This window comes from Spea bombifrons, chromosome 5 (assembly GCF_027358695.1).
Source record: "Spea bombifrons isolate aSpeBom1 chromosome 5, aSpeBom1.2.pri, whole genome shotgun sequence".
Lineage (NCBI taxonomy): Eukaryota > Metazoa > Chordata > Amphibia > Anura > Pelobatidae > Spea > Spea bombifrons.
In genome coordinates, this window is record NC_071091.1 from 97,513,353 (window position 1) to 97,527,802 (window position 14,450).

Sequence of the window (14,450 nt, forward strand, 5' to 3'; positions counted from 1 at the left end):
CAGATAATCGTTTGGGGTGATTATGGACGCATGGATCACAAGTCCTTCATGGGTGTTGCCCAAATCCTTTTAGATGAACTGGAACTGTCCAACATGGTGATTGGGTGGTTTAAACTCTTTCCTCCCTCCTCTCTGGTAGACCCCACGCTAGCTCCTCTCACTCGAAGAGCCTCTCAATCCTCTCTTGAAAGTTCCACAGGACCTTATGCTCGTTCATAGCATCTGTGAAAAACTGTTGTCTCTGCAACCAGCGTTACAAAAAACAAAAATCAAACATGGAAACACAAGAAAACTAAATATGACAGGTCGCGAACCCTGGTAAACACTGCATGCTTAATGTTGTGTCTTCTGAGCCCGTTTCTAGGGATACCAAGCGATCCTGTGTTCTCAGAGGAAGTTGCACACATTGTGCTCTAAAGAAGGCCCTCAGGTGAAGATCGAGTGGAGTTAAATAATACCAACATGTTTGGAGACAAGTGAAGCTCAGTTCAAGTTGAATCTGAAGCCATGGACTACTGACGCTAAAAAAAATAAACACAAAATTATTTCACGCAACAGAAGTCATCTCCAGTGACATATCATGTTGTTGCTAGTTTTTCCTTTTATATATATATCAATCCCCAAAGAGTGGGTTCACCTAAGGAGGCGATCTAAACGAGCAAACCAGAAAAACGTAAGATGTCCGAAGAAAGCAAAATGAAGTGGACAGAACTCCACGAGACCAGTGTTATTAAGGACGGTTACTAAGGGATAAAACACAGTCCACTGCTCTGGAACAGCATACATGCAAAACAAGAACCCATTATTTAATGATCTTTCATGGGGAGAATTTTCTGTACTGTAAGAAATCAAAAGAAACATTATTTTTAATTTAATTTTACTTTATTTTTTTATTTTATTTTTTGTGCATGGACATAAATCTAAGCGAACACTACAATTATTTTCTTTGGGCTGCAACTTGCAAAAAAAAAAAAAAAAAAAGGAAGAAGGAAACAGCCATTTCCAACAATTTATATTATTTTTAAAGGAAAAAAAAAAGAAGAAAATTCACTAGTGCATGGTTTTAAATGGGAGAGAATGCAACAGCGTGATACGAAGACAAAAACACGTTTCTCATTCTTAAAAACAAATCATGATCTGTGTTTTTGCAGACATATGTAATAAAAAAAAAAGATTAAAAAAAAAATAAGGAAAAAGAAATAAAAAATACTTTCTAGCAAAATATTTAAAATCCTGTTTATGTGACAAGAAATAAATGTAACATATACAATTTATTTAAATGTAAAAGTTACAAGCCTTGTAAAGTTTAACATTATGTGCAAATTGTACATGTCTCTTTCTCTCTTCTGACCTTCGTTGACCTTACATGAACCTATTTTCGCATTGTGTCTGTCCCATACCAGTCCTTTTTTGTTTTTTTAGCCCATTCCTGCCTTTTCATTGACCAGTTCAAAGAAATGACAACTTTGTCCGTCAGCTGCTGTTTCCCCCGATGTTCCAACAAATATTGCATTTATTTTTTTTCTACAGCAGACAAAATCTATATTTTTTTTGTCTAGAAGGTGGTGCAAATAGGTGTGACGTTTGTCCCTCCTGCGCTCAAAAAGATAAACCTTGTGAGTGTTGAAGGCGCTTGTAAAACGTTTCGGTTTTCATTATTTTATGGGTTTTTGCCGGCAATTTTGACGCTCTCTGGATAGCAACCATTCTTTATGTCAGGCATGTTCAAATACTTTTGCAACATGGCTTGAGAATACCTAAGATAATTCCGCATGTATTTGATATAGAAGATATTTTATCTTTTTTTTTTTCTTGTACAGTGCATGGGAAATATTTTTTTTTTTTCACCATCAAATTGAGTCTTACAGCAAAAATACTGGAATTACGTGGCCATTGTAAAATGTCTGAAATTATTTTTTTCGGCGCCCTACATTAGTATATTTAAGGGTGAAACTGAAACTACTATGATAAAAATAAAAAAAGAAAAATTAGAATGTTAACTATTTTTAAAGACGGAAGTCATTTTTTTGCACTTTTTTTCAGGGGTTTATGTCATACCAGGTAAAAGTTCTGATTTATAATCTCAGTGCTTTGAAATTTAGAATGAGCAGTTACTTGGTGTATTGTTATAGAACCCATGTGCTACGTGTGTGACCAAATGAATACTTTTCCAATTTTTTTTTTTGTTTTTTAATGAGGATTTATCATCAAATTGTAAAATGCTTTGAGCACCAGGCTGCAGAACTCGATGACCTCATAACATTTAAATAAAAGAATGAGGTTCCTGGAATACATCACTTTACACCCAATCCTAGTTTCTTGCTTGTTAATAATAATATTTTTTTTTTCATAAAATGGCATTGAATTTTTAATATAAAAAATATAAATTAGGTGACTGTAAGCGTACATAATGTAAACGTGCATAAATATTCTGGGTGCGTATACATTACCTTTATTTCTATGCAGACCGTTACTCACATGTAAGTTTGCGTTTTATATGTGAATAGACATGTTTATGTGTGTATACAAATCCATGGCTACATGGAATAATCGGCAACACGGACAGTTTTATTTAAAAATTCCTGTGTTATACAAAAAAAAATTATAACAAAAAAAAAAAAATCAGATTATGGCGTGAATACTTGATTCTCCCCAAAAGACCGATAGTAGCCTCAGAAAAAAATAATGAATGCCTTTTTTAAAAATTTACATAGGAAAAAAAAAACGACTGTTTCCATGCAGTAGTTAGATTACCAAATATTATGTTATTATAATATAAACTAAATCTGTTTATCAAAAAAAAAAATCCTAGATGGTTGTGAACCAGCAAGTTACAAAACCAGAATTTACCATCTACAGTATCATCATGCCACATCTAAAAAATAAAAACCGTTTCTGGTATTGAAAATGCAGTGTAATATGTTATTTTCTGGAAATCCCAAAATGCATTTTTTCTTTCTAATTTTTATAGGGAGAACAAGACCGTATATAAGATTTGTACATACATATCATTATGCAGTATTTATTTTGAAAATAAAAGGGTTGATGTATTTTTTTTTTATTATTATTATTTTCACATAATGTCTGCAGTTTTGGATATGGTCCAGGCCATATCGAGCGCACTATTCCAGTGAATACTGCAGCTTTGTAAATAGGATGTTTTCAAAGCAAAAAAAAAGGAAACCGCAGTTGGATGAAGTGGCAGATTACTCCTGCAAAGAGCACCAACTAATGTAAAGCATATAAATTACGGTGGTGGTATTTAACACTTTAAATAAAACATTTTCTTTACACATTTGGAATATGATGTTTTATTTATATTAGTGAATATCTATGTCTTTTGGCAAAAAAAAAAATCTGCTATGTGCATGTGTTATAGCCATGAAGTAATTGTGCATATAAATTATCACAAAAGTTGACGGGATTGGGAAATGCCTTTTTTTTGTTAGTTTGATTTTACACGTCATTTTATGAAAACATACTAAGCTGTCCAACGAGAACCACTTTGTCAGAGGGATTTATTCACTAATGCCAGATGCAAATGCAATAACAAAATATCAATCCAGAGGTTTCTATATTAGATATTAGATCTTCATTTATGACGCATAGCAAAGTCAAGCTGTTGAAAAGTTTAACACACAGTTTAGTGAATACACTTTGTGTATTTGTGTTTGTTGACCTTGAACTCTAACTCTAGAACATGATCTGTTATGCTGGCTAAAAACATTCTGTGTAAAAAGCCTAAGCTATTGCTGGTAATAATTATTAGTATTTCGGATCATGCCGAGCTCTTGCCATATTATTACATTCAACCTTTCTTGGATTATGCCCTCCTGGTTGCCTGATCTGGAAAAGTAGACACAACTTGCCAAGTAAAGCGCCTCTGTCCATTAAACATCTCTCCAGGCGTGTAGTGTCACTTTCTGTTCAACTAATATCAAGATTTAAATAAGCGCCGCTCTAAATTACACCACAACAGTAACTTGTGATGCAAATATCATTGCAACACGCTTCCTTTCAGTATTTCTTATTTTGTGGTTTCTGCATGTGGTTTGATGCAGCATTTATGACACATTTATTAAACCCAAAGTGTCTATTTCAAGATAGCTTTACTCGCATGTTCTAACTGCTGAGAGATTACCCAAGGAATAAATAAAACAAAAGTCACAGAACTTATACAAAAGTATAACATGCAGCAGTGTTACTAATATGTGTGAAGAAAATACTTAAGTGGCCTTTAAAAGCTTTTATATTCCTTATAATCCAATAGCCAGTTATTCAGCTCAAATTTCTACTCCTCCCCCCATGGCTAACATGGTAACATTCTATACGTCCGCGTGTGAAAACCTTTGCCTACAGACCACTTTGATTCCATGTAATGGGTATGCGTTCATTTCGTTAGTATGTAACTATAAAATGCAACTTTAAAACTGAAGAAAGTGGGTTCTTTTTATTGTTTTTACTATTTTTTTACATCTACAAACAGCAATAGTAATATACTCAAAGACAAAGCGTTTTTATGCAAACAAGGATGGAAAAGAGCTCTAATGGCAAAGAAATGATGTGCAATTGAACGGGGGGGGGCAATTTCATGAAATTCAGTTGGGAAAAAAAGCATGTTTTATGTTCTACCGACAAAGTAACGCATTAAAATAGGAATTTCATCTGACATTCTGGAGAAAAAAAGGTTTTTATTTTTAATGTCCCCCCCCCCCAAGTGTGAAGTTAAAGAACAACTTGTTGCTTTTCCCAAATCCTATAATTTTACAGTAAGATTCACAGATTGGAGATTCCCTGAGGTCAAATATTTCCTTATTTTCAAACTATATCAATACCAAAATCGGCGGATTCACCAATGTGGAAGTTCTTGGTATGCTGCAATAAAGAAGCATGGTGGATATACACAAACTATTTTCTTCTCTATATGCCAGTTACACTGATTGACTAATCCATAAACTACAAATAGTTCTGGTAAAAGCTATGACATTGTCCTAAGCCTGTCCGACTGCAGCCCCCCCAGAACCCCCTTTTTTGCCAGTCGTCCTTAATAATGCGTGGCAGGCCATCCTGCGCTCCATCTATGAAAGTAATGGAGATGTGGCTGAAAAAGTATTCGTCCCTTCCGGATTTCTTCTATTTTTGCCTATTTGTCTCATTTAAATGTTACAAATCATCAAACTAATTTTTTTTTAAATCTCCGTTTTATTGAAAAGAAGACAACATTGCATATATCCGAGGACAAGATACATCAGGCATCGTAACACAGCAGTATACATCAGACGAAGTACAATCAGGAAGAAGACAGTGCGGGCGCAAACTTCAGACATCAAAGTGCGCTGTACGAGCGTAAACGGACAGCAGACAAAACAAAAAGTTACAATACGATCGGTGTCGCGAATGCAATGTTACAGAGTCTGTCAGCAGATAACACTGTCCTGGAGAATTGCCGAGATTAAGAAAAGAACTTAATGTGTAAACAAACTAAATAAAGAAAACAAAGCACGTAAATGTGAATGTATGATTGGATGTATGGATGGATGTATGGATGGAGCGCCGTCCATTAAAGTCCACAGAGAGAGAGTGATATAGCGGACTGCAAGGCAGATGGGAATGGTGAAAAAATATGTGCAGGCGAGCCGATGCGAAGTGTGGAGGGAAATGATCTGCTCAGTCTGCGTCCGGGTCGGGGGGGGGGGCATCGATATAGCCGCCAAGGACGGTTATCAAACTAATTTTAATATATGACAAAGTCAACATGAATAAACACAAAATGCAGATTTTACCATTTTATTCATTGAAGGTAAAGAGTTAATAAAATAACTCCCCTAAAATTAATAACCATTGTAGGAAACCAAACATTTGCGATAACTGGTAATTAGACTCTCACATCGCTCTGGAGGCTTGCAGTTTTTACACGTTGGTCTGCACTCTTTTGTGACCTCCTGGGTGAATTCTTGATGTGTTCTTGGAGACATTGTGGTGGGCCAGCCACTCTTCGGAAGGTTCCCTGACTTTGTTCCTCATCCGTGTCAGGCCCACAGGAGGATTGCCCACAGGTGGAATTCAGGTGCAGACTTGGAAGTTTGTGAAGGTTTCGGTGCAGGGCGCTGTCCAGAGGGTGTTGAGCCTCTGGATTTGAACGGCCATGTGTACCATGTGTAAGCCAAAAACCCTTCCCAGTTTTGGAAGGTGACGTGTTATTATACGCTGCACACAGAAATGCGTAATCCAGGTCAGAAAGCAAATATAGGATACAAGCAGCAAAACGAGTAACAAGCCGAGGTCAGGGTGACGGGCGCAGCAGCAAAACAAGTAACAAGCTGAGGTCAGGGTGGCGGGTACAGCAACAAAACGAGTAACAAGCCGACGTCAGGGTGACGGGCGCAGCAGCAAAACCAGTAACAAGCCGAGGTCAGGGTGGCGGGTACAGCAACAAAACGAGTAACAAGCCGACGTCAGGGTGACGGGCGCAGCAGCAAAACCAGTAACAAGCCGAGGTCAGAGTCAAGGGCACAGCAGCAAAATGAGTAACAAGCCGAGGTCCGGGTGACAGGCACATTGAGCAGCAGTACACCGCCGCCATGCTGTAATCAGCCCTGTCTTTAAATACTATTAAATGAAATGCATTGAGCAGGCTGTATGAAATGTTACAGTAAGTCATAGTCAGCATGATTTTTGTTCTATTTACGTGCTTCGGATCATCGTCCTGCTGCATAACCCAACAACGCTTGAGCTTTAGGTCACAAACTAATGGCCAGATATACTCCTTCAGGGTTTTCTGGCAGAATTCATGGCTCTATCAATTAAGGCTGCTCGGCCAGGTCCCGAAGCAGCTAAGCAACCCCAGAGCATCACCACCATGTCTCACTGTGGGTATGACGTTCTTATTGTGGAATGCTGTGTTAGTTTTACGCAAGATGTAAATGTTAGTCAGCATGGTTTTGGTTCTAGTTATATTTAAAGCAGTTCCTTAAATATCTGTTCATTGTGGCTGGGAATTTTGCAATGACACATTATTAACACAGCCCTTAATTGCCATTTTTAAAGCCACCTCCAGAATTGGTAGTGATGATAACATTTTCAGGCTATTAATCACTGTTTATTGTCAACACAAGACACAGCGAACAGCATCTCCATTCTGACAAATGCAATCTCATTATGAAAAAAAGGGGAGAAGAAGCCTACCCTAGATTGGATAATAATTTTGCTGAGCCACATCAAAGAAAACATCTTCAGACATCATTCAAATAGTGCCCTTGGTTTTCAAGATATTACTTTAGATGCTGAAATTCTCCAAAATATGATGGATCTTTCTTGCTTTATGGGCATTTTTGTGTTAGGAAGAAAACGAAGACAAAGTCCGGATTTTTTGTACTTTGTTTTTCTTTGTTTGCTTCTTGGATTAACGTTAGGTATCATTTTTTTTCTTGTTTTGCATCTATCTCCCATATGTAGCCAACAGGTCACCCTGGCTGCTTCTTGTTGTCTTGGAATCATCGCATCGGTTCTCGCCTACTGCTCTAGGTCAGCGAGATGTCTTAGTCTGTTGTTCCTTCTCTCGGGTGTGATGAAGGAAGGTAGAAATGCTCTCATTGCCTCTGGAACAGGAATAATTGTGTTTTACAACGTCAAAAATATTTTTCAAAATCTAAAAAACCTTGCAGACAGCATTACTTGCAATTTGGAGGCAAAACGTCTCTCCCTGAGGATATTCCCTATAGATGTTTATTTGGAAGTTATACGTTTCATTCGTCATCAGTGCAAACAATTCTTCACTCCTCTTGACAACATCGTTACATTCTTTAACACGTTCCAGTGTCATGCACTAATTTCCGATAAAGACTTTAAAGCCGTTCTAAATCAAACCAAGGAAGACATTGTAAACGTATCGGAGTACGTATCATCATGGTTGGATATGGCTTCCTACACTGGCCATGTAATTCTTCTTGTCCTTGGAATTTCGTTTGTGTTGCTTGGGTCTGGACTCTTCCTAAGAAAATTTCTGGCTGCTGATAGCAAGAGGTTTGATAATGTGTATATAACGAAGAGATTCATACATTATGATAACTGTAAAAGGCAGGAAAACATGCTTTGTGTCTTACCACTCAATAAAAATGAAAAGAAGGATTGGATCCAAATACCAAGCTTGAAGATTTCAAAGAACCAGATGAAAAAAGCATCATTCTTTTTTTTTCCTGTTTTCACAAATATTATTATTTGGAGTTTGCTGACTTTTCTTGACCTTGTTATTTATTGGATCATCTTTACAGTTAGCAAACATTTACAAGAAATACCTCCCTTTGTTGTCCCTGTAAAAGCCTCTTTTTTGGTAAGTTAAATATATACACTTGTACGTTTAACTTAACACTTGCCGCAGGGTTATTATTTAATGGGGTTAATAGGTATAAACATTTGCCAACTTAAGTCACCGCATTCAAATGGTCTTCACGCCGACAGACAGGGGATTAAAATTGTCACCGGTACATTAAGACCAGCATGAAAGGGAAGTTGGTCCAGAATAATACATATTTAATGAAGTGAGGTTCCTTGAAACACACCTCATCAAATAAAGTATGCATTCGGCAAAAGGTCCTGCCAGGGTTGTATAGTTAATGAGTAAAATCAACCAAAATCCTCCTACAAACTTTACGTGTGAATCTAAACAGACTATTGTTAATGGACTCTTTATGATTTAAAATAACACATATCTCTGGCACTCTGCATTTAATATTCCCCCTTTTCAAACTTCTTAAATGCCCTAGGAATCCCTTATCACTAACCAGAAATAAAAACAAATTCAAAAACTGTGTGATCAGGTCTGATCAGCCCTTTGTGAACATTTATGGACTGGCCCAGAGAGGCAGGAACAGAGCAGGGTCACGTAATGTAAGATAATGCATGTATGTATGTATGTTTGTATGTGAGCATGTATGTGTATATGTGTTTGTGTGTGAGCATGTATATGTATGAGTGTATGAGCATGAATGTTCATGTGTGTGAGCAGGGTTGTGTATCTGCAAGCGTGTGAATGTGTATGTGTGTGAGCATGTTGGTGTGAGTGTGTAAGTCTGTGCAAATGTGAGTGTGTGTAAATTGTGTGGCAAGAAAATGGAGAGGTAGGGAGAAAAAGAAAAGAGAAGTAGAAGGAGCGATAAAGAGGGGAAATATACAGAGAGGGGAGAGATGGAGAAAAAATGAGGTAAAGAGAAGGAACAATAAAGAGAAAGAAAAATATAGGGGAGAAAAAGGGTATATAAAAGATAAAGAGAATAAAGATATATAAAAAAGAAAGGGAAGATATAAACAAAAAGGGAACAGCAGAAAGGGAGAGATATAGAGAAAAATAAGAGATCATGAGACAGGGGAGAAATTCTGAGAAAAGGGAGAGAAATATTGTTAATTTATAAATGTATTGCCAATATTTGTGTGTGTGTGTGTGTGTGTATATATACCGTGTACTCTACGACCAGTGCCAAAGCGGACTTCACTGCTATCAAATCTGCTATTAACTCTAGCCCCAGATCTTTTTGAGGCCTAGAAAACCTCATCCATTCAGTTCATCCATACAACAAAAACTACTTTGTTTTAGGAAAAAACATTATTATTTTAATAGGGAAAGATACATTTCAGCATTGGTTTTACAGAATGAATGTCTGTGTACTCCTCTCCCTACTGTCTCTGATGTTATATGACATTATATGACGTTGCCTGCTATGGTCTTCAGTTGGTAAGAGAATTAAAAATGTGTATTACCGTGCCTATACAATGATCCAACCCACATCTGCGTGGAACCCTCAGGGTAACGCTTTAAGATGATCATATTGCTATTTCTTGCTGTTCTGTATTCAATCTGTTATCTTTGATGATTTTGCTGACCGTGTACCCAGCACAAGAAGAAAATACATCTGTGTCTTTCATGTTACCGGCACAAATTGCATCAAATGGACCCCCGAATACGGTCAGACAAAAGAGTTATGACATAATAAATTAACACGAAAAAGTAATTTAACATCATGCGTATTAACTTAAAAGCTGAAGTAGAACAAGTGATAATGAATCTCCGTCTCTTTGGGTGCCATCTAAATATTCAAAAGATTTCACCTGATTGGTCTCTCATGTTTTCAAACTTTTATAAATGTAAAGGTAATTTCATTAAATGGGTACAATTCATCATTACATAATTTAATGTAGTCCTTTGCCGGTGTAGGAGGAGATGGGTGATTCTGGACAGTCACTCATCCACTGTATCTTTTATATCTCAGACCAATCGTATGATTGGAAAAATAAATAAAATTCCTTAAATGTAGCCTTTATGAAAAAAATATAGAAAGTGTGTTTTAGAAATGCAGCTGTGCCATTTAAATCACCTTCAAATATAAAAATAATAATCACTTTTCTGTACCAGATGGGGTAAATCTTGTCTCTTTATCGCACAGGCTTCCCGGATTTACATCTGGTTTCTTCACTTTTTAGTATATGCTTATTCTTATTTTCAGGGGCAGCAAACAATTCAAGGTTATGACTACGAAAGACCAGTGAGTGGCAAGTATAACAAATCCATCCAGATATATCTTTTTGAACCAATGTGTACGCCAACACCGGCAATGTCTCTCTCAGACTCGTGGATCCCCCTCAGTATAATAATATTATTCTTGCTTATACTTGGGAGCCTATCCGGTGTTCTGATACAAATAAAAATGCTGGTGGTGGCATCATTCTATCCAGACAAGGACTTGGAACGTATCCACTACCTCCATAACAACATGCTGAAGAAAAGATCCCAGACGCAAGCTTATGGCGGAAGGCAAACATTCAGCACCATAGTGTCCCAGGTAAGACGTGACGAGCCAACGTGTATTTCACCTTAGCTGGGAAATAGTGGAGTAACAGCTGTCACTAAATGATGTATTTTCGAGTTGAAAAATAAGCAATTCCTGACAAATGTGCACTTTCTTTAGCTGCCCAGATGTTTGTTGCGGGATTATATGTTCTCATGAAAGTGTATCGCTTAGAGTCCTTGAAAATATTGATACATAACGGTGGGTTTACCTGTTGCCTCTGCGACTGAGATTATTTCAGGACCAGCTCAGTCTCTCTTGAAGAGAGTCGTTACTTAATAATGTGTAGTGTCATCCATGAAAACCCACAAAAAATTGCAACTTTTATCTCACCAGTGTTATAAGCTGTATTCACTTTCTCTCTGAACTATCCTCGTTAATTTTTTATTTTTTGTTTAGCTTTGTACAGAAAAATATATTTTAAAGTCAGTTATGGCTACATTGGGTTTTATTGATAAAGAATAGTTTTGGTGCAAAGTAGTCTTATCACCATATGGCAGATCATGAGGCATTACCAATCTACTAATCCTTTGGTTTCTATTTTCCAGAATCAATCTTTACGAATAATCCCCATTCTTTATAACATTCATATCAAGATATTGTGTTTTGTCCTAAATCTGATCAATGTGATAAGAAATAGTAACATTTTGGAGGTCATCGCAAGACATCTTCAATAATCTCAATCATTGTTTTTATTTGCAGGCTAGCTTTTGGTTCCCGATCCTTAAAATGAAGTATTCAGCTTTAAGTAATAAAGAGGACCTGGCAAATGAGACATAAAATACCATTTAGATAATTTGGGATGTATTACGTTCACTCGTTTCAATGTCTTCACAGTTATATAATAAAAAAATCAACACAATACAGATAATTGGACAATAGACTGAAACTTTTGCTGTATTAATATTGTTTTATTAGCCAGTTGGATACACGTTGTAACTTTAGGCAACATGAGACAATTTTAAACTATGAGGTTGTTCTTTGTACTACTTGGGCACAAATGAATGATATTAATGCTTTCCCCTAATTAAGTGAGACTGGCTACCTTTCCTACATTGTGCATTTCGCCAGAGCTTAGAAGAACTGTCTTTTGTGATTACCTTTTCATATGAAACTTGGAATAAGAACATGATGGTGGCCCAAATATCCCTTAGTTAAATGGTGAATGTTTTTACCCTACAGAGCTAAATTCAAGACAGATAGGTTATTTTATAGTGAAATAAATATACTTTATTGGCTGATGGGTGCTTGAGCATGTGGCCAGTGTCATCAAGCGGCCACCGACCATAGAAAGTCAGGGCTGCCTGGCCATTGTCAGTCCATCCCTGGCAGGACTGGTGGACCAGTGAATGGCATTACATAGGAGCATGCAGTCATGTGAAAGCAGAAATGCCTGGTCCAATGTTAGATAATAGGGGGCATTTCATTCATCTGTATGAAAGGACCTAAAAGACCCAAATACTTGACCAGGGAATTAAACATTTTCTCCAAAAACCATACAATTGTCAAAAATGATTATTAGGTTTTGTCTAATCAGCCATCTAGTTACTCTAAATTATTGATGCGTGTTAGAACAGCTGATTATCAGTAACTATTTGTAGCTATGTGATGGAATACTCAGTTTAGATAGCTGAAGACGTATTCGTTCGAAACGCGTCCTGTGGCACCAGATTGGCCAGGCACAAATACTTTTTGTGGATATTTATTTGGATTTCTTAATAGTGATATTTATCGTATTGTATATTTATCGTATCTACCCTCCATTGCAGAGTTTTTCGTGATCTATTTAATTTTCATTCTTATAGATTTTGCCTTATTTGTGGATTTATATATTTGTTTATTATTAAATATATATATATTTATATTAAAGCGCTGTTTGAGCTATTTATTAAGATTCACAAACAGATAAATGTGAATTCTTCTATTCTCTAATGAGAATAAATGTTCCGTTTCTATTGCTGGAAGTTCCTAACCACGCAAACAGCCCTGGCACATTCTGACATATCCTACCACTACCTCTTCCTATTCTATTTTTAAAAAAAGGAACACTGAGTAACACCACAGAATGACAGAAGTAGGCTTTAAAAATAGTTAGCGCTCCATTCAATGGAACAATGGTTTGATGAAACACGTGTCCTGATGCAAGGTAAATAACTGGAGTAAGGAACAGACAAGATGTATGGACAGGATTCTGATGAATCCCTCTCTTTGGATGCATGTGGAAGTTATAAGAACACGATGCTGAGCTTAGTGATTATGACTCCATGACTATTATGTATATATCACTGCTGTTGAATGATTGGTACTTGGCGTACCTGGTATATGTAGGACTGGCATAAGACAGATATGCAGTAGCCTTTTGTTAACAATTTACTAGCCAGGATTCTTAGGAATATTGCCAAGGGAACTTCCCAACAGACTGGCTTCATGAAGGGGTGGGGATAATTTTTAGTGGGAGGAGAGTGGGTGTGGGCAACCAGCCCTTCACTGCCCATAGAGGGAGGAGCTAACCTGGAGACTCCGGGGATCGCCCCTTACAAAAAATTACTGCAGTTTTTCTGAAGTAATACTGCAGTTTTTTGGACATGAAAAAACTGCAATACTGCACTTTTACTGCACATTTACTGCACTTTTTATATTGCAAACCTACAGTTGTACTTCAATGTACTGCAGCTTTATTGCATTCATACTTCCGTACAAAAATAACTGCAGTACAACTGCAGTACAGGAAAGTACAAATGCAGTAAAACTGCAGTAAATGTGCAGTAATACTGCAGTAAAAGTGCAGTATTGCAGTTTTTCATGTCCAAAAAACTGCAGTATTACTTTAGAAAAACTGCAGTAATTTTTTCGTAAGGGGAAGCAGAGCTTCACCTGGAGATTCTGGGTCAAACCCAAAGAGTCCCCCGGAATGCTTATTTTTCTTGCCTTGGATAAAAAATAAAAATATATAATGACCACATTTGACACTGATAAAAACTGTTAAGATTAAATACCTTTTGTAACTATACATTTGCTAGCAAATCGGCAAGCACTGTATAGGCGAACCTCCACAAATGTAGACTTTTTTTAATGACAGATTAACTTTATTTATGCCAAGATACACATACATACACATACCAACACAAAAGCGCAGTTGTTTCTATAGAGAAGATTATTTTTGTATTTTATATTCATTAATACATTCTGGTTATTTGAACAACAGGATATTCTTTACAGCAACCAAAAATATTAATCAATGTTTTAAAATGTATGTATAATGTTGTATTACATGTTAACACAAGGTAGTCAGGAGACATAGGATTATATTGTCATAATCTGTAAGGGCTCTTGGTGAGTTCATGGTGTAATCTCCAATTATGTTTTCCCCCGTTACGCCTTACTTTGAGTTTTTTGTTTAAAATAGAATTCCCTATACGTTCCTGGCAGCCCAGTTGGTCGCTTTGTACATGTTTTTCCTTTTTCGATTTTATTTGTTCCCAAATAAGCCATAGCACCGCAGTGTGCGTGTTTAGATTGTGGGGATTCATGCGATGCATCATTTCTGAGGCAGTTCCTTTTAGGTGTACGCATATATGTCTACACGTAAGCATGCTGGCTATTAACGTTCTG

At 36.8% G+C, this 14,450-nt stretch overlaps 2 protein-coding genes across 5 annotated transcripts in view; both read left to right on the forward strand.

The window, feature by feature from the left end:
- The window catches only part of RIMS2 (regulating synaptic membrane exocytosis 2), a 257,498-nt gene extending 254,205 nt beyond the window's left edge, over positions 1-3,293 (forward strand). For all 4 annotated transcript variants that reach the window (XM_053467729.1, XM_053467731.1, XM_053467730.1 and 1 more), the window contains one exon: positions 4-3,293. In XM_053467729.1, the coding sequence (XP_053323704.1) occupies positions 4-219 (216 nt within the window). In that variant the 3' untranslated portion in view covers positions 220-3,293. The remainder of the gene's footprint in view (positions 1-3) is intronic.
- Positions 3,294-7,303: 4,010 nt separating this feature from the next.
- DCSTAMP (dendrocyte expressed seven transmembrane protein) lies at positions 7,304-11,618 on the forward strand. The gene is made up of 3 exons (XM_053467917.1): positions 7,304-8,329; positions 10,497-10,832; positions 11,541-11,618. The coding sequence occupies exons 1-3, from the start codon at positions 7,304-7,306 to the stop codon at positions 11,616-11,618; spliced, it is 1,440 nt and encodes a 479-aa protein (XP_053323892.1).
- The last annotated feature ends 2,832 nt before the right edge of the window (positions 11,619-14,450 follow it).

Excerpts from the sequence above, each read along its gene's own strand:
- DCSTAMP (XM_053467917.1), top strand. The coding sequence starts at position 7,304 with ATGGATCTTTCTTGCTTTATGGGCATTTTTGTGTTAGGAAGAAAACGA. Across the intron at positions 8,330-10,496 it reads CTGTAAAAGCCTCTTTTTTG|GGGCAGCAAACAATTCAAGG; the intron begins GTAAGTTAAATA and ends TCTTATTTTCAG. Across the intron at positions 10,833-11,540 it reads TCAGCACCATAGTGTCCCAG|GCTAGCTTTTGGTTCCCGAT; the intron begins GTAAGACGTGAC and ends TTTTATTTGCAG.